The following is a 22,202-nucleotide window of genomic DNA, read 5'->3' as shown; positions in this document are numbered from 1 at the left end:
TAGGTAGAAGTGACCATGTGTGCAAAGGAAGGTGCCACTGCCAGTGTGGAAGATGTAGTCTGGTGGAGTCGTGGCACAGTCTGTAAAGACGAATGTGTGGTTGACATGGAGCAGGATGAGGTTTTGAAAGCATTCTCAAAGGTTGGAGAAAGGAGAGCACTTTGCCCAACACTGTGAGGCCATTTAATGCGGTAGTTGTTATGCAGGGGGATACAATTATGTCTCCATTTGGCATCTGCAGGAGATTATTTGACAGCCCATGAAGGACACTTGGGGAAGACTATAACAAAGAGGAGGTTGAGATGTGAATGTTGGTGGCCAGGAATGGATAGTGAGATTGTTGATAGGTGTAGTGCATGCGGTGAGTGTCCGAAGAGGTTGAAGGTGGTAACGCTAGTTGTACCTAGGTCAATTCATGATCCTGGACAAGTGTGGCATAGCGTGTCTTGATTTCAATGGTCCCATAGCCAGAGTTGAGCATAACAAGAGATTTGGTATTGTTCTAATGGATGTACATTCAAGGTGGTATATTTTACATTAGTTACCTAAAATTACTACCAGAGTTACTATAAAGGTTTTTCCGTGAAATATTTAGAGAGTATAGCTATCTGGTTGTACTTATAACAGACAATGGCACACAGTTGACTTCTGGAGAGATGAGAGTTCTTGTGTTTCTGTGGAATCCAGCACTCTCACACTGTGCTTTATAATCGACAAGCCAATGAAATCATGGAGAGAGTAAATTGCATGGCTATGGGTGCAGTTGAGTTGGCTTTATTCAATAACTTGGATGTCGAGGAAGCCATTTGTGACTTGGTGTGGGATTATTGTACCACTGAGACTGCTTCTACCAACATGGTGCTTTTTGTTGCTATGAGAGGTAGAAAACCTTCAACCAAGCTATTATCTTCTTGGATAAGAGTTAGTTGAGGGGAAGAGAGAACGTCAGTAACAAGAGTTTTACCCCGTGTTCCTAGCGATTGTAAGAGTCCGTCGAGCATTCACAAAGGGGATTGGATTAAAGTTAGGTCTGGACATTTGCAGAGTCTTTGAGCAAGTTTTGTGGTCCTTTTCAAGTGAAGGAGGTGCATCAGTGGCAAGTGGTGTTGGTCAATGGGGAAAGATGGAATTCACATAGGGTGGCTAAATATTGTCTAAGTGAAAAGTCACCCAGGAGAAGTGAAGAGGGAGGTTTGTGTTCTTCGTTACATGTTAACGCAGGATTACCAGTTAAGTCATCCTCACGTGAGTGAAAGTTTGAGAGTTGTGGGACCGGGTGGTGATAATCTGGGAAGTTATCGGAGCGTCAATGTTGGTGATCAGTGTGTACCTTGTCGTTAAAATACACAATGTTGTAAGAGGCCTCTGCGAGTTAGGAGGCCTCCAAAGTACTTGCAAGATTTTGTGGTGGAGTAGTCTATTCCATGCTGTCTTTATTTCGTCATGTACCAATGGTGAAAGTATCCTAATCAGAGTTGTATTGTTGCTTAATTGATTTTGGGGTTTCACAACATTTATTTACAAGTGTGTAAACTTTATTCGGCTTACTCCATAGAATTTTTTGGGTTTTTGTTTTTCTTGCATTTCTTTGCTATATTCATGTTTGCTATTTTATTTTCCTTACATGGCATGCCTTTGTCTTATTCTATCTCCTGCATTTGTTATTGCTTTTATTTTGAAAACCCTTACAAGATTATAACCTATCTTCTGTGTTGAGGGAAGGGGGTATGTTATAATCTTGCCTGTACAGTTGTGATATCGACCTGTAGAACCTTCATGTATGGAGGTTCTATTGTCATGGTGCTGTCCTCGCACCTTAGTAGCTTCGTCAGTTGCCGCTGGCTGTTGAGTAGAGCATCACGGTCTTCATGCGGTGTTATTGAATAAACCACTGATAATTTTCACATCCGCCTCCGTGCGAGTTACTATACATCTCTTGTATGATCTTGCTACTTCCCTTCTCCCATCTGTGTGTGTTGGATCCTCCGGGCCTTGGACTCTATTGAAGATCAATTCCAGGTTACATTTCCTTGTTTAGCCAACCTCCTTGTCTGATGGGGATTGAGGACAATCTTCACCCGCCTCCCTTCCCTTGGAGTCTTGATGCCAGTGGCTTCTGCAGAACAGGTCCCAGCTGACAGCTTGTAGGAGGAACCTGCACAGTGAATTACCTGCAGTTGATATGGCAAAGTGCAAAAAAGGGGGGCTAGGTCCTACTTCTTTAATAAGAGTTAGGGTGAAGAAGCAGCAAAATTGTTGGTAAAAGGATATCTCTCACTTAAAAACAATCCTCGTAGTACAATACATCTTTAAAGATTAAGAATAAGGCATTATTTTGGAAGGAATGGATAGATAAAGGTATCATTGTTTACGACCACTTACTGAAGGATAATTCACCAAGAGAATTCTCAGATGTTCGTGACCATTTTCATATCTCTAATACTTACTCCTCCCAATACCCTTTTGTTAAAAAGGCTCTGTCCTTACTACTCTCTCAGCATATTCCGCAGCCCATTACTAACCTTACTCTTTCCTCTTCACCTGACTTTTCTACCCCGCTTAAGGCTGCAGCTATATACAAACTACTCTCCCTTTCACAAAATGTCAGAGTCAAATCTAAATTAGAACTTTTGTGGGAACAAGACTTGGCTCAGGACTTCTCCCTTCAAGTCTGGGACTCTATCAGGTCCAAAATACACACAGCCTCACATTCTGCAAGTATTACGCAAACCTTATATTTTTTTTACAACAAACTCTTTTCTACCCCTTCTTATCTTCATAAATTTAAACTATTGGATTCCGAGAAATGTTGGTCATGTTCACATACCAATAGCGACCTCCTTCACATGTTTTTTCACTGTCCCATGGTCAAATCCCTTTGGTCTCATATTTGGTCAAAGCTTAATGAAATTTTAAATACTGATTTTTCTTTTGAGATTGTCCACATTTTTGGGGAAGTTCTTCTCCTATGTGGAACGTCTTTTCTAATGTACACAAGTTTGTAGATTTCAGATCATCACTACCAATTGGAAGGACAATTCCAAAATCTCATATAATGCTTGGTGGAATTTGTTATGCCATCATCATAGACTCGATCGTGCTTATGCCACTTCTGAACCATTATTAATTAAGAGATGTTACGGTCACCATTAACCAAATTTCGCTCTAGACATGTGGTTTGAAATGTATGCCTTTTTCTCTTTCTTTGCTTTTCATTTATAATTCATTAATTCTTCTTTAATTTCTTTTTTTTCCACTATTTCCTAACTTTTGTTTTATTTATAATCATTTCACATTATCATATTTAGTTGAGTATAATGTTGCTTTCTCTCCTCTCTTTTTCTTCCCTCTCTTTTCTGTCTTTCCTTTCCTTAAAATGAAAAAAAACAAAAGCCTCTTGAACTTGGTATACTCTTAATTTCTCTTCAAGATGTTAAATGCCTATGATGTTCTTTTCATAGTCGTTTCATTTTCCTATTTACACATTGTGAGAAGTTGGGCTGGTATATGATGCTCACTACTTCTAGTGATCACCTTGTACCATGCCAAGCAACCCTTATGATGATTGGTTGTAAGTCACCTTACAGACCAGCTATCCTAGAGGTAGTGTGGACAAAGCAGTCTTAGGCTAAACTCTGTAAAGGCATGTGAAGCAAGCTGTTTTACCATATACAATCCCCTTGAATACCAAATGAAAGGGCACCACACAGATATATATTGAAAATATATATGTATTTACTACAAGTATCCCCTATACTCTTTATGAGCACGAAAGCAAATGCGTTAAAACAAAACACTGTTTAAATATACAAAAGTTGCACAATATGGATGAGCCCTAGGGGCCACCTAAACCATATACTAAAATAGTGGTATAAGTATCACTAATCGAAAAGGAAGTAGACCTAGGGCCTGGAGAATCACTGGAGCTGCTCAGGACTAGCAGTGACTAAGTGGGGAAAGGCCCGCGGGACTCGGGTGCAGCGCTTAAAGCACACGCATGCACCAATGCAAAGTCAATGGTGCGTAAAAAGTACAAAGTTACTGAAAAGGGAACCTTCCGGATGACCTAGAACCTAGCAACTTGGAACATAGACACTAGAGGTGTATTGCTACACAGGAGCACCGGAGTGCCAGGGTTACCTCAAGCACAGGAAGCGGGTGCATATGTCTCAAAGTGTGTCTGGTTTCGTCGTGCAGGTCTATGGAGCCTGTAGATGAAGATGCTGCAGGCGGGTCGTCGAGGAGAGTTCCGGTGGATCCAAGGGTGGATCTGAAGAGGTGAAGACCTGAAAGCCGAGGGGACAACATTCAAAGCCACTAGCCAGTGACTACCCTGGAACCAGGAGGGAACCAGGCGATGTCTGGTGCAAACAGGCGAAGAAGTGAAGATTCTCTCTGCAGCCACGTGGACACGAAGAGGTCGTGGATGTCCAGGCATCGATCACGAGCTGTCCCACAAAGGCTCTAGCTGATGGCGGTGTCGGCTTCTTGATTGGAGCAAACAAGCCTTGGCTAATGCAAGCCACGCAGGAAATGATGCAAGCTTCTCACTCGGACCAGCAAGGTCAGAGGGGCTGCTCCTTTTTACAGGAGCAAGGGCCAGTCTGGAGCAACCAGACCAGCGGTGTTGATTTCGGATTTTGTCACCAAGATGGCCACTAGCCAACGGGCCAGTAACCGGGATGACGCGTCGAGTGGCAAAATGCAAAAGGGCCCCACGCAGATTGTGGAGATGCTGGGGGGCTGATGTTGCTCGATGGTGGGGCTTCTCAAACCACAAAGCACAGCATCGAGGGTGCCTTGGGTGCTGCGCAGTCAGCTTCTCATGAATCTTCCAAGATGGCCGGTCCCACGTATCTCAGTGCCTCCACGGGTCTCTTCTTTTCAGGGACTGTGGATCGGGCTCTGAGATGTCTCGGAATCCGGGTCTTGTTGGGCTCGGGCTCCTGCGGGAGGTGGAGGCAAAGCAGACGTCGAGTTGCTGGATGGAGCTTGTATTCACAGGGTGGTCACTCCTTGGCCACAAGGGAGATGCTCTTCAGCCTTCTGTGCAGCAGAACGTCGAAGTCCAGTTCTTCTTAGTTTCAAGTCGAGTTCAGGATGATCTGAAGTCTTGGGACACAGCTCCTACTCTTATTCCAAATCTAGGGGCCGGATCACCTGCTAGGTCCCTCCTCTGGGTGGGACCAGGAAGGGGGGTGGTTACACCCCCTTTCCTTTGTCCAGTTTCACGCCAGGACTGGGGCTGGAAAGCCCCAGCACCGGTTTGGACTGGCTTTTGCACAGGGACACCTTGTGTGCCCCAGGCATGTCTCATTCTATTCAGCCCTGTCCTACCCAATACACAAAATCCTGTCTGGGGTGGTGCTCGCACCTCCCAAGGCAGGAAACCCTTTGTCCAAGCCTCCCTCGCTAGAAGGACTCCCAGCAGCAGGAGGTCAGACTTGTGTCTGTGGTGGCAGCATCCATTTTGTGATGCTGAGGCTCGGATTAACTTTAACCGGGGTTCAGGTTAGGTACATGTCGTGTCCCTCTAGAAGGGTGGAATGCTACCCCTGTTGCCAGAATTGGCGAGGGGGTAGTATTCCAATTCGTATGATGCCTTACTCTACATGTTTTGATAAAGCCAAACCAAAGTTAGCAAGTAACTGCAAGGATTATAATGCACTTAAGAGTACATGGTATGGCAATATCCCGAAACAGCTAAGGGAGTTGTTCCCGACAGCTGCAGACAGGCTCAGCTCGTGCCAGAGCACCATCTCACATGAAATCAAGCACTCTGCCTCCAGGATTGTCGAGGCCTTCCATAGGAGTAGCTTATAGGTTACCATGTGTCCAGATATGTTAGATATAGGTATACTACATCTAAGTAAGAGGTGATTACACCAACTTACCCCAGCTGACGGATCAGCCAGTTGTGTCAAATATGGAGGCCAGGCCAGGGGTGGCATAATACATGCTGCAGCCCCTGGTAGGCCTTGGATGCACCTATGCCCTGGGTACCTGGGGTACACTGTAACAGGGGCCTATAAGGTGAACCAGATCCAATTCGTAATGCACCTAGAGTGCATTGGCATTAATTTAGAGAGAGAACAGCAGGCTGTGGGTCTGATTAGCAGGCCCACAGCCACATTAAGTCATAAACCAGTGAAGCAAAAAGCAAAAATTTGGCATGACCATAGGATAGCAGACCCTATTCTCCTACACTCATGTTTTACTTGGTATATTATATTCAATAAAGCTTTCTAAACATAAAAAAAATCCTTGTATGGACTGCTAGCAGTATAGCTTTAGTAATGTCGGTAAGTTAAACTCTTTCGATATAATTGCCTACCATCCGGTTCAAATGTCTGAAATGTCAAAGGGAACGGTGTGCACAATGCCTCCAGCTTTTTCCACATCCCATTTCAGTGTATGTTGTCAATGTACAGAGAAATTGCACCGTCTGGATGGAACCTTTTTAAGGGTCCATATTAACCAATCAGAAACGGGATATTCAGCTTTCTGAGAGCTGAAGGCAGCAGTAGTATGTAATATAAACTTCACAAAATGCAAAGTTAGCATGTAACAATCCTACATTTTTGTGGAACTTTGCTGGTGGTTATTTAAGAAGAAAATAACTTGAAAAGTGCATACACCGTGGGCACTAAATAAGAATATTTGGAATAGTAGTTGCATGCACTGAGTGAAATAACTTTAGATGAGAGCCATTTGCATGTAATATTTGTGTGGGTGCGCCCCTCCCCCCTCCCTCCACCCCCACCTTCAGTATTACCATCACTGTTATGCGTTTTGCTTCTTGGTTTGTCATTCCTGTTGCTGCTGAGCTGCGCAAAGAAGGGCAAATGTAAAGGTTGTGCCAGGAGAATCATTTGTATTCTAGGACGTACGCATTCAAAGTAACAAAATATATAAATATATATATGTTTGTTTTTACATAGATGCATTAACCCTGGAAATTCTTCCGCTGAAGCCTAAATTGCGGACTTCAGAACGAAATAGGCATTCGGAAACTGAAACTCCGCCCGCATTTGAAAAAACTGAATTTCTTTTCAAAAGGTCTCCGCCTCAAGAGAAAGTTGTATGCGACATAACCAAGTAAGACAAAACCAGTTGACTTTTACAATGAACTAATTAACATGTATATTTGGTGGCAGGTTGCAGGTGTTTTTCCAGGTGATTGACGTGTGTGCACTGTTGTGTTTTCAAGAGGGGGCAGACACCTTTGCATTGCAAATGCTTTTCTGTGTGCCTGTGCAGAGTTGCTCGTTGCTCTCGACTTCCTTGTGTTTGGCGTTGCCTGCTCTGTTCGATCTGCTTCACGTGAATTGTCACTGAGCCTTTCTCCATGTTAGCTATCCTCCGAGGTTTGATGGCTCTTCCTTGTCCTTGCTGACTTGGCATGCACTTGCCCTCCTTCTGTTTTCTAACTCGCAGGTGTGAAGTGTTCTCAGTTGGCACCCAGACAGATGCGGGGCTTCCAGCCATCGCCACCATGGCTTCTCAATGTGCAGAGGTGAGTTTGGATCTTCTTGACTAACAGGTTGAACCATGTTACAGCATCGTTAAGTCCTGCTACTCGCTGGATATAAAAGCAGTAGGTGGATAAATGTCCCTGCTCTTGACTAGCAGGTGCAGTGATCATGAGATGTATTGAGCTGGGGTGAAGCATCCAAGCACCGTTCCTTTGCCCACCCCAAACCGATGCGCCAAGTAAGTAGAAATCCAATACATACATAACTGCTTTGTTGAAGCTGGTTAGAAAAGAGTTCTCACAGCAGATATTCTTGGTATCACCGAAAGCGAACTGTGCGCGCTACTTCGTCAACAGATGGACCATGACAAGTACCCCTCTGAGATCCCTGTCCCTGAGTTGACTACATACATTCTTTCAGCTCACTGCCCCCTCCACACCTTTAGGTAAACACTAAGTGATGGGATATCCCATTGTGCTCTCTGGGCCTGGCTGCTCCTCAACATCTGCCCTGCAATACTCCAGAAATGTGATTGGCCGGGAATCTCTTCCTTCTTAATTCATAGAGACCTTCTGGCCCAGTGTTCACCTAAACCTCCCCTCCTTGGTTTTCCCAGTTCCTAAGTACCTGCCTGTCTGTGCTCAGGTCTGCTATTCTGCTTTAATTATAGGGCACTCACTTTTACGCCGCTTGGCCTCTGATCTCCGATTTAGTTTTTTCATTACTTAGAGCTCCGTGGAGAGCCGCGGAGAATTGTGAGATTGGACACGAGAGCAGTTGTTTGAGTAAACAAGCCTTTCATCTCCACCGTGATGAAAAGCCACACTCAGTGCATCTGTTCTACCGCTGAGGACTCGAGGGTAGACCATGGCTGTTTCAGCTGCTCCCCTTGATGCGAAGGTAGGCCGTGTTGATGATTTGAAAATTGGTGGAGGCCAACTTTGGAACATCTTGAAGGTTCAGAGCACAGTAAATCAATGAATGATGAGCCGAAGAGCAGGAAGGTAGTTCCGAAACGTTGTGGCAGTGTAGTGTTAAGGATGCTTTTAGATGCGAGTATGGCGTGTACTATTTCGACAAGCTGCTATCTGGTAAGTCTTTGGTAAAAGCTACACAGCAGGCGAGAAGGGACCCAGGAAACAAGCTAGATACGTGCGAGCGTGTCAGTGAGAGGGCTGGCACTCCGGTGGCGTCACATAAAACGATGACGCTGCTCTCCAGAATGTGGTGAGGGCCTCTAAGGCTCCCATAGCACCTAGAAATGCTTAGTCGTTACCGTATGAAGGCGCCCCGCTAAAACGTGATCACGGCTGCCAGCTGCAATCGTACACAGAGGAGACCTCACCCACCCGTTACCCTTTACTCTCTTCCTCCTTTTCCCTTCTCACGCACCTTATTAACAGTACTTTTCTAATCGACGTGGGACATGCTTGGGGACAGTGCCTAGACGACGGTTGGTGGTATATGGCACTATGGTAAAGGATTGCGCACGCGTAATTGAAATACATCGTTTCAACTTTTTGTTAACTTGTAGATTGTCGTTTACCATTATTTTTGTAATAATGGAACTTGCCTTGACTAAGATTGGTGCAGCTTTCTGGCGCAGAAAAAAATGATAACTTGCACCATAACAGGTAAGTCACAGGAAACCTAAAATCTCAAGCGAATTTAAAGTTGAACGGTTATGTTTTGTGCCTTGGATATCGGGCACACGGCATTTCCGATTTCCATTCTTGAAGCCTGGGTGGGAACGGTCGTGGTCTCCCAGGGGTGCCTCAGAGCACTGTCGTGTCGGCGGGAGGAGCCGGGCTTAGAGTTCTCGCAGCGAGGCCCCCGAAGAGCTGACAGGCACGTGGCTCACACACGGTTTAGGGTGACCAACCGTCCGTAAATTTCACGGACAGTCCGCAATTTCGGCCATCTGTCCGTTGTCCGTGAAGGATTCTTTAACGGACGCCATTTGTCCGTCATTTTAACAGGGCACCGGTTGCTGCCCCCTAAAGCCGGCACAGCTTGCACCCACCTCCCTTCTTGACTCCCATGCAGTAGCAAAGCTCGGACACCCAGCAGCAAAGGAGAGGCACAGCTGGATGGAAACCCTCACACTCCAGCCCTTGATGACCTGTTAAGAGGTGCTTCGAAGGTGAGTGAGGAGGAGGGGCTGCAGGTTCAGGAGCAGTGACATCTATTCAGATGCAAACAGCCCTGAATGCATCAGGTCTCTGCTATTTAGAGGAGGCTCACACATTCCATTTCTACCCAGGGCCCCAAACATCCTAGACTCGGCCAGATTACACCCCTGATTACACCGAGGCAGCATCTGCTTTTCTTCACCGAGCTTAATTACAGTCACTAAATTGTAAGCAAACCTTGGTTCTTCAAACATGCATTCTATATTGTAATAAAATAAAGAAATGGCACAATCGGACCCACACTGATTAACAAAGTATGGAGGACAATCAGTTCTCTTAGAGTATCTCCTGTGAGTACTGTACATTTTTGAAAGAGCCTGTCTTCTCGTTGTCTTGTGCAGGAGGGGGCGAGGAGCCCAAGATGTTACTAGAATACTGCATGCCCACCCCTGTGCCCACCCTGGTGGATCCTGTTCCCTCTCCTGTGATGGCTCCTGTCCCCCACCCATGTGGTGGCTCCAGTCCGCCTGTGATGGCTCCTGTCCCCCCATGTTGTGGCTCCAGTCCACCCCCGCCTGTGATAGCTCCTGTCCCCCCATGTGGTGGCTCCTGTCCCCCCCCCTCCCCCGCCTGTGATGGCTCCTGTCCCCCCCTGTGGTGGATCCTGTCTCTGCCCTGGGTGGCTTCTGTCCCAGTCCTGGAACTGCCCCTGCAGCGAGGGTGAAGTTCTTGATGGGCCTCTTCTCAAAAGGGCTCAGCTCAAAATTGATATGGAAAGGTGGGCGAGTAAATAAGTGAAGGGATGGGTGAATGGCTGGATGAATTAGTGAAAGGGTGAATGGATGAATGAAAGATTGAATAAATGGATAATGGGAGAGGATGGATGGAGGGATTGATAAGTGAGGGGAAGGATGGATGGATGAGGGGAAGGATGGATGGATGAGGGGAAGGATGGATGGATGAGGGGAAGGATGGATGAGGGGAAGGATGGATGAGGGGAAGGATGGATGGATGAGGGGAAGGATGGATGAGGGGAAGGATGGATGAGGGGAAGGATGGATGGATGAGGGGAAGGATGGATGGATGAGGGGATGGATGGATGGATGGATGAGGGGAAGGATGGATGGATGAGGGGAAGGATGGATGGATGAGGGGAAGGATGGATGGATGAGGGGATGGATACATGGATGGGATGGATGGATGGATGGGTGAGGGGAAGGATGGATGGATGAGGGGAAGGATGGATGGATGAGGGGAAGGAAGGAAGGATGGATGAGGGGATGGATGGATGAGGGGAAGGATGGATGGGATGGATGGATGGGTGAGGGGAAAGATGGATGAGGGGATGGATGGATGGATGAGGGGAAACATGGATGGATGAGGGGAAGGATGGATGGATGAGGGGATGGATGGATGGATGGATGGATGAGGGGATGGATGGATGGATGAGGGGAAGGATGGATGGATGAGGGGATGGATGGATGAGGGGAAGGATGGATGGATGAGGGGATGGGTGAATGGCTGGATGAATTAGTGAAAGGGTGAATGGATGAATGAATGAAAGATTGAATGAATGGATAATAGGAGAGGATGGATGGATTGATGAGTGAGGGGAAGGATGGATGGATGAGGGGAATGATGGATGGATGAGGGGAAGGAAGGATGGATGGATGAGGGGAAGGAAGGATGGATGGAGGAGGGGAAGGAAGGATGGATGGAGGAGGGGAAGGAAGAATGGATGGAGTAGGGGAAGGATGGATGGATGAGGGAAAAGATGGATGGATGAGGGGAAGGATGGATGGATGAGGGGAAGGATGGATGGATGAGGGGAAGGATGGATGGATGGATGAGGGGAAGGATGGATGGATTAGGGGATGGATGGATGGATTAGGGGATGGATGGATGGATTAGGGGATGGATGGATGGATGAGGGAATGGATGGAGGGGATGGATGGATGATGAGGGGAAGGGTGGATGATGAGGGGAAGGGTGGATGGATGGATGATGAGGGGAAGGGTGAATGGATGGATGATGAGGGGAAGGGTGGATGGATGGATGATGAGGGGTGGGTGAAAGGATGGATGGATGATGAGGGGGAAGGATGGATGGATGATGAGGGGAAGGATGGATGGATGATGAGTGGGTGGGTAGAAGGATGGATGGATGATGAGGGAAAAGGATGGATGGATGATGAGGGAAAAGGATGGATGGATGATGAGGGGAAGGACGTATGGATGGATGGATGGATGGATGGATGATGAGGGGAAGGACGTATGGATGGATGGATGATGGGTGGGTGAAAGGATGGATGGATGGGTGGGTGGGTGGGTGGGTGGATGGTGGGTGGGTGAAAGGATGGATGAGTTGGTGGGTGGGTGGATAGTTGGGTGGATGATGGGTGGGTGGGTGGATGAGTGAAATGATGGATGGAATGATGGATTGATAAGTGCAAGGGTGAATGAATGGACGTATGAGTGAAAGGGTGGATGTAAGGATGGATGAGTGAGTGAAAGGGAGGTTAAATGGACAAAAGGATGAATAGATATGTGAAGGAGTGAAATGATAGATGGATGAGTGATAGGGTCAAGGGATGGATTTATGAGTGGATGAGTAGATGGATGGATGGATGGGTGGATGGATGGAAGGAAGGATGGCTAAGTGAAAGGGTCGATGGAGAGTGAAAGGGAGGATGGATGGATGACTAAAAGAGTGGATGGGTGGAAGGATTAGTAAGTGAAAGGATGGCTGGATTGGTGAAAGGGTAAATGGCTGAATGGATGAGTGAATGGATGGATGGGATGAAGAGTGGATGGATAAGTGTACAGATGGATACGGTGAAAGGGTGGATGGATGGATAATGGAGAGTGAAAGGATGGATGAGGGGATGGATGAAGGGATGGATGTGTGAAATGATAGATGGAAGGATACATGATAGATAGGTTTGCAAATGGTTGAATATGTTTGGAAATGGCTGGGCTTACTTATATACTATTGTGCGACATCTGATGTGTCTGTAAAATGTACCTATTGTCCTGAAGTTTTGTCCTGAATTTTGACCTCCTGTCCTGAATTTGTGTCCTGAATTTTGACCCTTTGTCCTGAATTTTTACACTCACCGTCCTGAATTTGCACCAATGCCAGTTGGTCACCCTAACACGGTTCAAGTAATGTATTGATAACTCACGCCCCTCTCATCAGCCTTACCCCTTTACCTGTGTACATACATTATGTGGTGTTCATTTCTTCACTCGTCTGCTATGCCTTTCAAAGTGACCTTTCGAACCGTCCTCCGAAAAGCATCGTCTTATCCTTGTCACTGCTAATTTAGTTCATTGTGATTTGTGATCTCGAGAATGTAATACCTTATTCACTCATCTTCATAGTTGCATGTGACCGACCCGCTGCTATCTTTTGTTTCTTAAGAATGCAAAGTTAAAAATGTGCCAGTCTTTCTCGAAATGCTTCTGAAAGTAGTAGGGCTGGTTTAAGAGGCCTGAACAGCAGCATTCATCACGGCTGAATGGGTTTCTCTTTTTGTCAGAATGCATTGATGCGTTACATAAACTTCAGCGCAGGACCCCAGCGCGCGTGCAGGGCCTTGGTAGGCGGAAGCTGCCAGCCCCTGCGCGTGCCGGTTTTGCATAGAGTACCGTCTCCCTCGAAACCAGGTGTGCTCTCAGCAGGTGGCTAGGAAAATGTGTCAAAGGCAGGGTCAGAAAGAATTTGAATATTGTGGGAACAGGAAGAGGGTTCAGAACATTGCTTGCCTCGCAGACACAGACTGTGCTTTGAATGCTTTGACGCAATGCGCAGTAAGTATTTCTTGGTGCAATGTATCCAGTTTTAATTCATGTCGGTGAAAAGTTTTATTATTTTATTGAGTGATTTGAGTTTCTTCCATAGCGGGATTTATATCTGGATCATTTGGGCATGCCTTTTTGTATTCTGTTTAGGTAGGTGCCCCGAAGCATTCTAAGGCGCCATGCAGCGCTTTGCAAAATGGGTCCCTCAATTATTTATGCATTCCCTTTCGTCGTTTGTATGGCAGGTTCGGCTCTATTCAGTTTGCTTGCTGATTTTCCGGACTTTTTTTTCTCTATATTTACTATTTCACTTCACTTACTTTGGTTTGGGGGTTGTTTTCGATTTTTCTTTTTTTTTCTTTTTAATTGAGTGGAAGCTGCGATTGGCAGATTTGGACGTAGTTTGCAGTGCCTATATCACTTCATGTGTAGTGTGCATCTATTGTGCTTTTACAATATAGATTTGTTTTTTATTCGATACTACTGACATAGAATTATTCGATACTGCTGACATACAAATCACGTTCTGCTCAGTAACGATGCCTTTTGAACTCTGCCTTTTAAAAATGCTATTTTAATACCGTCTTACACGTGTTCATTCTTGGGTTTATTTCAAGTTTTCGCAGAGTTCAGGTATATATTTATTCTAATTTGAAGACTTAGTTTTCTCCTCCAATCTTAATTCATTCTCCTTTATAGCGCTAGAATGTTTCCCATAACGGCCTCGCAGCGCTGAAAAGTGCTACGTTTTACTGCAGGAACATTGTGTGTTCAAGTCTTATGCAGTGCTCTATCGCCAGGTATGCAGCTTGATGCTATTTCTCGGGTAGCTATCCCAAAGATTAACTAGAAGTTAACTAAAGTTGCCCACTGCTTCAGGGTCCTGATAGAAAGCCACCAATGCAGGCATTGGTTCTTGCAATCTCAAAGCTGGTAAATTTGGGTCATTTATTTGGATACTCACAAAAACCTGTTTCTGTAGGTTTCAGTAGAGCTTTCACACTTAACAGTTTGCTGCAAAATGAACACAGTGATCAATGCGGTAAAATGGATTTTAAGATAATATTGAAATTTGCAATAAAATAGAATCTACTAAAATTTAAATGTATTCTTTACATTAAGATTCCAATTCAAGCTAGTAATGCTGCACCTGGGAATTTTCAGACAAGGACAGGGCAAAATAAATGATTTGACTGTAAATAAATAACATGGCTCCCACGTATTGTTTCTCAGGATGCGAGTCATGTAGTACTGTTTGCAATTTCTTTCTCTTCCGACATTATTGAGAACTGCTGGTGTGAATCTTTTTTATTAGAAGTGGTGGTTAATGTTGATGTGAAAAGTTTTTTTGATAAGGCAATTTCATTTCCTCCAGTAGTGAGGGAAGAAATCAAAGACTAGCTAAAAGTGCAAAGCATGTTCTATGATGATTCAAGATGGCAGACGAGAAGCTCCTTATCAAGGACCTACATGCATTATTCTTTATTTGGGAGTCCCCTCACTGTGTATCATTCATAAAGCTGCTGTGCTATGTTTTCGCAGGGACTAATTGAATGCCTTGTATACATCATTGTCGGCAAGGCAATGTGGGACAGATGCGGACAAATGTCTAATTGTACATATCGTACATTTATGGCCACGAGTTATGTACACTTATGCATATTTGCTCATTCACAAAACTTATTGTGGCAAACCTAAAACATTAACAGAAATCAGATTTGAGTACACTTACTCCTCTTTAATATATTGGATTGTGTAGCATAAAAACGACCCTGGAACATCAGAGTGCCTTACACAGAATAGGTTTAGAAAATCTGTGAACAATGGCAATACATAGCATGTATAATACTAAAGCGGATATAATAAAACACTAGCAGTATAATAGATTGGTGATGGGTATCTAAGAGTGATAACACATGAGCAGTATAATGCATTATGGATAGGCTTCTAAGAGCAATACGACATGAGCAGTACAATACATTAGGCATAGGCATCAAACAGTAATACAACACGAGCAGTATAATGCTTTTGGGATAAGCATCTAATGGCAAGGAGCTAGGCAGTTACTGAATTGGTGAGGACCATGAACTAATACAGTCGGCCAATCGATATATGACGAGCAGAAAAAGAATCATTGAGTAAAACCAGATTGAGTAATTCTCGACTAGTATAAGGTGAGTCAAAGTGCGTCTTACTTCTGATAGGGATGTCACCCTTAGAACAACTGTCTGCCAGTAAAGTTTTAATTTCATCAGTAGTGGGAGGAGGAATCCTTCTGTGAGGGCACCGTGGATGGTTGTGTATGGGGGTGGAGTGCCTAATGGTTCATCTGTTCATTTCTAGAGATTTTACCCAGCTAGTTAAGATGTTACGAGTCAAATGATTTGAGGCCAAATAGTTGGGGTTTCTGCATGTGAGCCGGGCAACTGCCATTGCGAGATATTCTAAATTGTTTATTTGGAAATGAAGACATTGGATATATTGATGAATAGTTGCTCTTTGCCACAGGTACAGTTGAGCTTGGTGAATGTGGGACAAATTATAAAATGGAGTACACCGATTTATTGCATTCCTGACAGGAGACTTGTGTTGTGATTGTAGGAAAGGGCGAAGGGGCCTGGTTGGGTTAGTAGAACATAAGGGGACACGTCCTGCTGCATTAAAGGTAGGCGTTGAAGCTCCAGGTTTGAGGAACGTTACCTGACTTATGGGAAAGGGGGAGAAATGTGAACTGAGTGGAGTCTGGGATGGATTGAATGTTGTTGAAGATCGTGGATGGGAAAGTCTGGAGGTACAGGTAGACATAAGTATCAGAACTTGGAGAACTCGGATTATCTGGAAAATTCTTCCAATAGGGATTGGATAAGGGTATAAAACAGACTGACAGTGGGACTGAGAGGGGGGTACTGAGGAAAAGAGCAGGAGGGTTAAAGGCATGGTCAGTGAAGACGAATTTAGAGAAGGATGGGCTAGCCAGGGTATGGTGATTCAAGAATGAACTCCAGCCCAGCAGAAAGGAAGTGGATGGAGAAGGTCTCAGAGGTCTAGGAGGGATATGTAGGCTGAGGTCTCTGAGAGACTGGAGGAGCATAGGGATGTGAAGATCACATTTTTCAAAGTTCTCATCTGAGGCTTCTACCCGTTGTCATAAATGGAGTTAGATGGGCTTTGCTAAGTGAGGATGGGATGGAAGAGAGTTTCTCTCTCGAAGAAATTTTGGAATTACGAGAGAAATTTAGAGCTCTACCAAAGAGAACCAACCACAGGGAAGAGTGATGAGAGAAAAACGCAATGTCTCATTTTAGGCATAGTATCTCTAAATAAGCAGTTTGTCAGAAAGCGCAGTAACGCCATAAACTTGTGCCTAAGCGAACTGTGCCATTGCAACATCCAGAACTTCTGTGTGAGCAGACTTTGCCTCTGTGACATATTGAATCTGTGCTCATGCGGACTGTGCCATTGTGAAGTTGTGCCTGAGCAGACTGTGCCACTGCATCATAAGAAAGTTGTGCCCAAGGGTACTGTGCCACAATGATATTGACTGATTTTTTTGCACTTTTTACGACCCTCAGCGCAGGTTTCACATTCTACCACTGTTCAAAGATCAACAGTTTGTGCAAGTGAGGCTGGTTTTGACCTATCTTCAAATGCTATCTTCTCCCACAGTTTGCTTGAGGGTTGCAAGCTTTTTAATAGCGGCCATCAGTGTACTGTGTCGCGTTCTCAACACAACATGCCATGATGGGGTTGTGGTCCCAGAATAAGATTCCCTCAAAGCTACTCTGTATACCTTGATCCCACTGCCTCAACTTACCCAAACCCCAAAGTGAGCTTACAGACAATCAAATACCTGCCATGATGTCAGAGATTGCAAACTTCTACCAGGGTCGTAACCTGAGCGCAGGAGCATCCTTAGCTGAAACTTCTCGGATGACAGAAGGAGCCACATATGTGCCTGGGGTCCCTCCTGGCCACACCCAAAGAATGAGCACAACTCTGCTGTAGTGAGATTAGAACAATGGGAGACTACTAGAATAAGTGAGTGCAGGAACTAAGAGGGGTGTTGCAATGTGCCTGTGATTGATACCTGTCCAAGACATAACTCAAACCTGGTGAAGGGGATAGCGAGGGTAGGAGCAGGAGGGGGAATGCATGCTCAAGAGCCATTGGTCCACGCCATTGAAGAGTTCATATCTTTTGCTTGTCATGTGTAGGATTGACCTTTCTGTGTATATTAAAGTACTTTCTTTAAAAAAGACAAACACTGGCTTAGACAATCCCTTTTTGTGCTGCTTGCTGACAAGTTTTGAAGTTGAAGCCCCGCCCTCCCCTCCACGTAACCTTTCGGACAACCCTGCAGCTTCTCGCCATCACTACCGCTGAAAGTAAGTTGATGAAGGGGTTGTACTTGTCCCAGTTTGCAGAGCCATAGCAGGAAGGATCCTAGGGTTTTAGTCAAATGGCCCGAGCCCAGTGCTTTAAATGGGCCGTGACTGTGTGGTACTGAGTACCGGCACTTTTATTATTCTGAGAGGGAGAATACCTGCACTTTTCTAGAGTGGCGTGATACTTTTAATTGGGTTGGCACTTCTGTGAAACAAGCAGGTACTGTGTTAAAGGGTACCTTCACTTCTGGTTTTCCATTTCAAGCCCTGCCCGAGCCCCCATTGCGGGGAACGAGTAGCCCCTGCTCGCCTCCTTCCCCGCCTAAATAGCCTGACATTGCCTATCCTAAAAAGCCCCTATTTTTCCAACCTTGTACAGGAGTGATGTATGCGTGGTTTTACCACATTAGTAATGTTAGTGTGTACCTGGAGAAGTATGCATATGAGGGTGTACACCATGTCCCAGTGAATAATACATGGATTTGTTAGAGTTCCGACAAAGTAACTACCCCTTGTGCAGTTTATTGTTAATGCTTTAATTCGTCTTCTTTTTAAGGTACCCGTCACTGCCTACAGCTCTTCTAATCTTGCGTCTGTCTGCGGGTTTCCCTTTATCTTCGTGTAAAATGTATCCTACAGTTAGTGATTAAATGCATTGAAAGCTTGTTACCGGCCTAGTTTAGTATGTGTCTCTGTTCCTAAAACCTCAGTACAAATATTCCTCACTGCTCCCAGGCCTCGACACCCAAACATGGAGACCCAATCTGTTCGCTCCAGTCTTTCGCTTTCCTGCTCGTCCTTCAAAGCCCCTCTTCTGTCGGTTCTCTCTCCTGGTTACTTCCCTCTACCTATTACATCAAATTCGCTCTATTCCTGAAACCATTGGCCAATGAATTTGTACATTTTCATACTAAATTGCAATACATTTTCTGTAGTCTTTTGTATATAATAAAATGCATTTTTTTTTTTAGTTGGGCGGTTTTAAATTGTAGCCATTGTTGGCATGCAGGCCTGTGGGAGAGGGGTGGCACTGGAGGCTAAAAGGAGCCCTGTACCTTTTTAATACTTTCCTGCTCCGACGTAGCAAATGAGCGTAGGAGTGAGTTAAACTGTCTCCAGGAGGCTATCGGGCTCAAATTATTGAGATATCTACGATAACATGTGTGTTTTTTACTCAGAGATGCTTGTCAGCCTAGTTCGGCCATGGGCCCACCATCCTTACACTCTTAAAAATAGCCCTTTATCTCGGGTAGATAAAGGCTGTTTTTAGGGATTAGCCTGTGGGGTTTTCCCTGTATCCCATATGATTCCTCCAGCTGTACCTGAACGTTTATGCCAGTGAAATGGCTTCGAGGTTAAATAAATTGCAAATAATTCACCAGTGTGTAGAACAGCGCATCCAGGTGTAACAATGTTTGCTATAGAGAAACATTCAAATCGAGTGCCTAAAAGTAGAATTTAATTTGCATGTGGTTAAAAGGTTCAGTTTAGCGAAGTCAGGTTCCTTCTTTGACAAAAAGACAGAGTAATATATTGTGCGAAGCTTTCACTCAATGTGCTATTTCTCTTCATAGACGACCTAGCAGGGGAATCGGAAACATCTTAGAAAACAGTTAATTCGTTACTTTTGGGGACCCCGCACAAATGTCCCCTTAGACCCCCCCCCCTTCCTTTTTCAACATCAACAATGCCCTGAACCTGAGCCTGCTTCTCTCATGCTCAGTGTTTTCTCGATGCGTGGCATCAGTGATATTGTTTTGTCTGCTGTGTTGTTCGCCATTTCTCAAAATGTTTTAATTTTAGAAAGCATACCTGCAAAGCACCTGCTGGAACTCATAAACGTTCTACAACCGAATAGGTAACACACACAGCCTGTCTCTCTTGATTTGCCAACAGTCAGCCAGTGCACGTCTGTGCTGTTGCTACAAGGTAACTCTAGAATTGTCTGGCTTGCTTCAAGTGTAGGGATGCATCATTCGAGGTGGGGTGCCATGATCAGGAAGAAGAATCAAGAACTGAGAGGATGGTCTCTATCACTTGGCACAGACCAGAGTACCCTTTCTGTCTGAGCTGTTAGTAAGATTTCCTACCTAGGGGCCCACCCTCTCCTGCGTTGCTATTTCCCTCATGAACCCTACACAAGTAGAAGTCTGCTTTTTCTGTGGACAGTTTAATCCTAATCAGGCAGGAGCATCTCCTTTGTTTCTCTGCCACATGCAGCTGACTGCTGCTTCCATGACTCATGATTCAAGTGACTGAGCAGTGAGGTATCTCTGGGGCTGAAAGTTAAGCTGATCTTCCTTTCATGCGTTCCACCGACCTTCACCAGTCGTCCAGCTCTCAGATTTCATGGTGCTTCGCCCAGCTTGCAGTATGCGGCAAAGAAGATATTGCTTGGCTGATGACGGCATGAAAGGTTCAGGGAACCCAGTCGGTGTTTAAGCTGCCTCCAAATGTATTCCTTTTTTAGGTCGAGCATTCGAGACCTCTAGCCTGTTCTTTACTATATACTTATTATTATATACTTATATGTGTATGTACTTTGTGGGCACTGAAAATTAGACCTAGGACTTGTCTGCTTCTGCTTGGGGACTTTTTTTTCCTGTTCAACTGCCTCTATTTAACTTTATTGATAAAAACGACCAGCAGAGGTCAGTAAAATGATACAATTGCTTTGTGCCGAGGGATTTTATATATATATATATTTTTTTTTTTGGGCAACTCCCTCCATTTAACTGTCTTGATAGAAAACGACCAGCAGAGGCCAGTAAAATACCAGAATCGCTTTAGCATTCTCTAGTTTCCAGTCCATAGAAATTGTCCTCCATGAGCACCCGTAGACAATAACATTTTTTTCAAATCTTGTATTTTCAGGGATATAACTACGAAGGCCCTAATTTTATATTAAAAACAGAGTTTTGGACTATACCATTTCCTGTTGAAAGGCAATATTTCTTTCCCATACCCGGTGTGTCTCGCAGTTTAGTGCTTACTTTCCCTCCATATTAACCCCTTGGGCGCTGATGACGGAACCACTCCGTCATCAGCTGCGGTGGCGCTGTGTTGATGACGGAGCGGTTCCGTCATGGCCCGCCCGCCGCTCATGCGCGGCACGTATTCCGCGTTTGCGCTGAGCGTTCTATTGAGCGGGTGGGGCCGTGACAGAACCGCTCCGTCATAAGCACAGAGCAACCGACCTGGTGACGGAGCGGTTCCGTCACCAGCATGAGCCCGCCGCTCTTACGCCCCGCCCTCTTAGCACTGAGGCGGAATAGCCGCCACAGTGAAGGGGTTAAAAACAATAGATGTTTAAGCACCCAGGCTAATGTGCTGCATATCTAAGTACATATATGGTCCTAAAGGCGAGTCCGATTGCATTTCAAATGCTTGTTTTAAAGATTGTCACATGCCTAGTGTGGTGCTATTGCTAAAACAATGCTCCACGGTCCTATGCCGGAGCCTGAAGTCGTGTTGCATTTCATAATTTCACTCTCGGAACAGTCTGTAAAACTTATCTATATTGAGGTAATATAAGTTGGAATAGAGTTTCACAAGGCACCATTTGGCCCTGTTTATTATGAATAACGCATCATCTTGGGGTACCCCTTCAATGAACCCCATCCTTTCCTAAGGCATATCGCACAAGTGATCTGAAGCATAGCTGCTAGCCACGTTTTATTACGGAACCATTTTTGCAAGGTTGGCAAATCTGCAAATACCATGGATGCCTCAAAACTGTAATGAACTTTCTGCTCAGACTCGTCTCATCTCTAAGAACTTGTGGCTTCTGTTTGTCACAGTTCAGTAGTCTGCTTGGCTGTGGAAGGCGAGAGTGAGTCGGAGAGCATTCAGAAATGGAGAGAGGGAGGGCATTGGGCTGCCGCTTCAGTTATTGGTTGTTATGTTTTCCCCCAGTTGCCATTGCATGGACTGGCTGCCCATCGAAGACCTACCCTTCCGTGGATGGGTGCATTGAGCCGCTTATGTTCGCATTAGGTTTTGGTGATAGGGCTTCAAGCAATCTGTCTTCCGAGATTGCAGATGCACTGTGACATGTAGTTTGTCACTGAGCCCGTGTGCATCACGTGCCAGGGATGGGCACCTTGCAGGTGGATCTCACAGGTTTTGCTGTAGTGCCTTAAACGCAACATCATTGTGTGCTGACAAGGTGGCAGTGACGATGCCACATAGGAGCAAGGCCGAGACGCTGCCCACCTATCCTGCTCCCTGAGTCGGAGCTGGCCTGGGGCATGGTTTAGAGGAAGGTGCTGCTTCATTGTTGCAATGTGGTCTGGCTTTGGGTTGAGTCTTGGTTGGGCCAAGTAGTGACTACCCGCAATCCCACCGGGTGGCTAATATTGATGACTTGTTTGTTGACCGCATCATTGCACACTTGATGCTGCTGTG

At 45.3% G+C, this 22,202-nt stretch overlaps 1 protein-coding gene across 2 annotated transcripts in view; it reads left to right on the top strand.

Moving 5' to 3' along the window:
* Positions 1-22,202, top strand: part of IRAG2 (inositol 1,4,5-triphosphate receptor associated 2) — a 1,414,859-nt gene that overhangs the window by 1,001,994 nt on the left and 390,663 nt on the right. For both annotated transcript variants that reach the window (XM_086920312.1, XM_086920307.1), the window contains exons 21-22: positions 6,942-7,098; positions 7,438-7,516. In XM_086920312.1, coding sequence (XP_086776438.1) covers positions 6,942-7,098; positions 7,438-7,516 — 236 coding nt within the window. The remainder of the gene's footprint in view (positions 1-6,941; positions 7,099-7,437; positions 7,517-22,202) is intronic.

This window comes from Lissotriton vulgaris, chromosome 1_1 (assembly GCF_964263255.1).
Source record: "Lissotriton vulgaris chromosome 1_1, aLisVul1.2, whole genome shotgun sequence".
NCBI classification, from domain to species: Eukaryota; Metazoa; Chordata; class Amphibia; order Caudata; family Salamandridae; genus Lissotriton; species Lissotriton vulgaris.
Note: the sequence above shows the minus strand (reverse complement) of the source record. Positions and strands in the feature narration are given on the sequence as shown.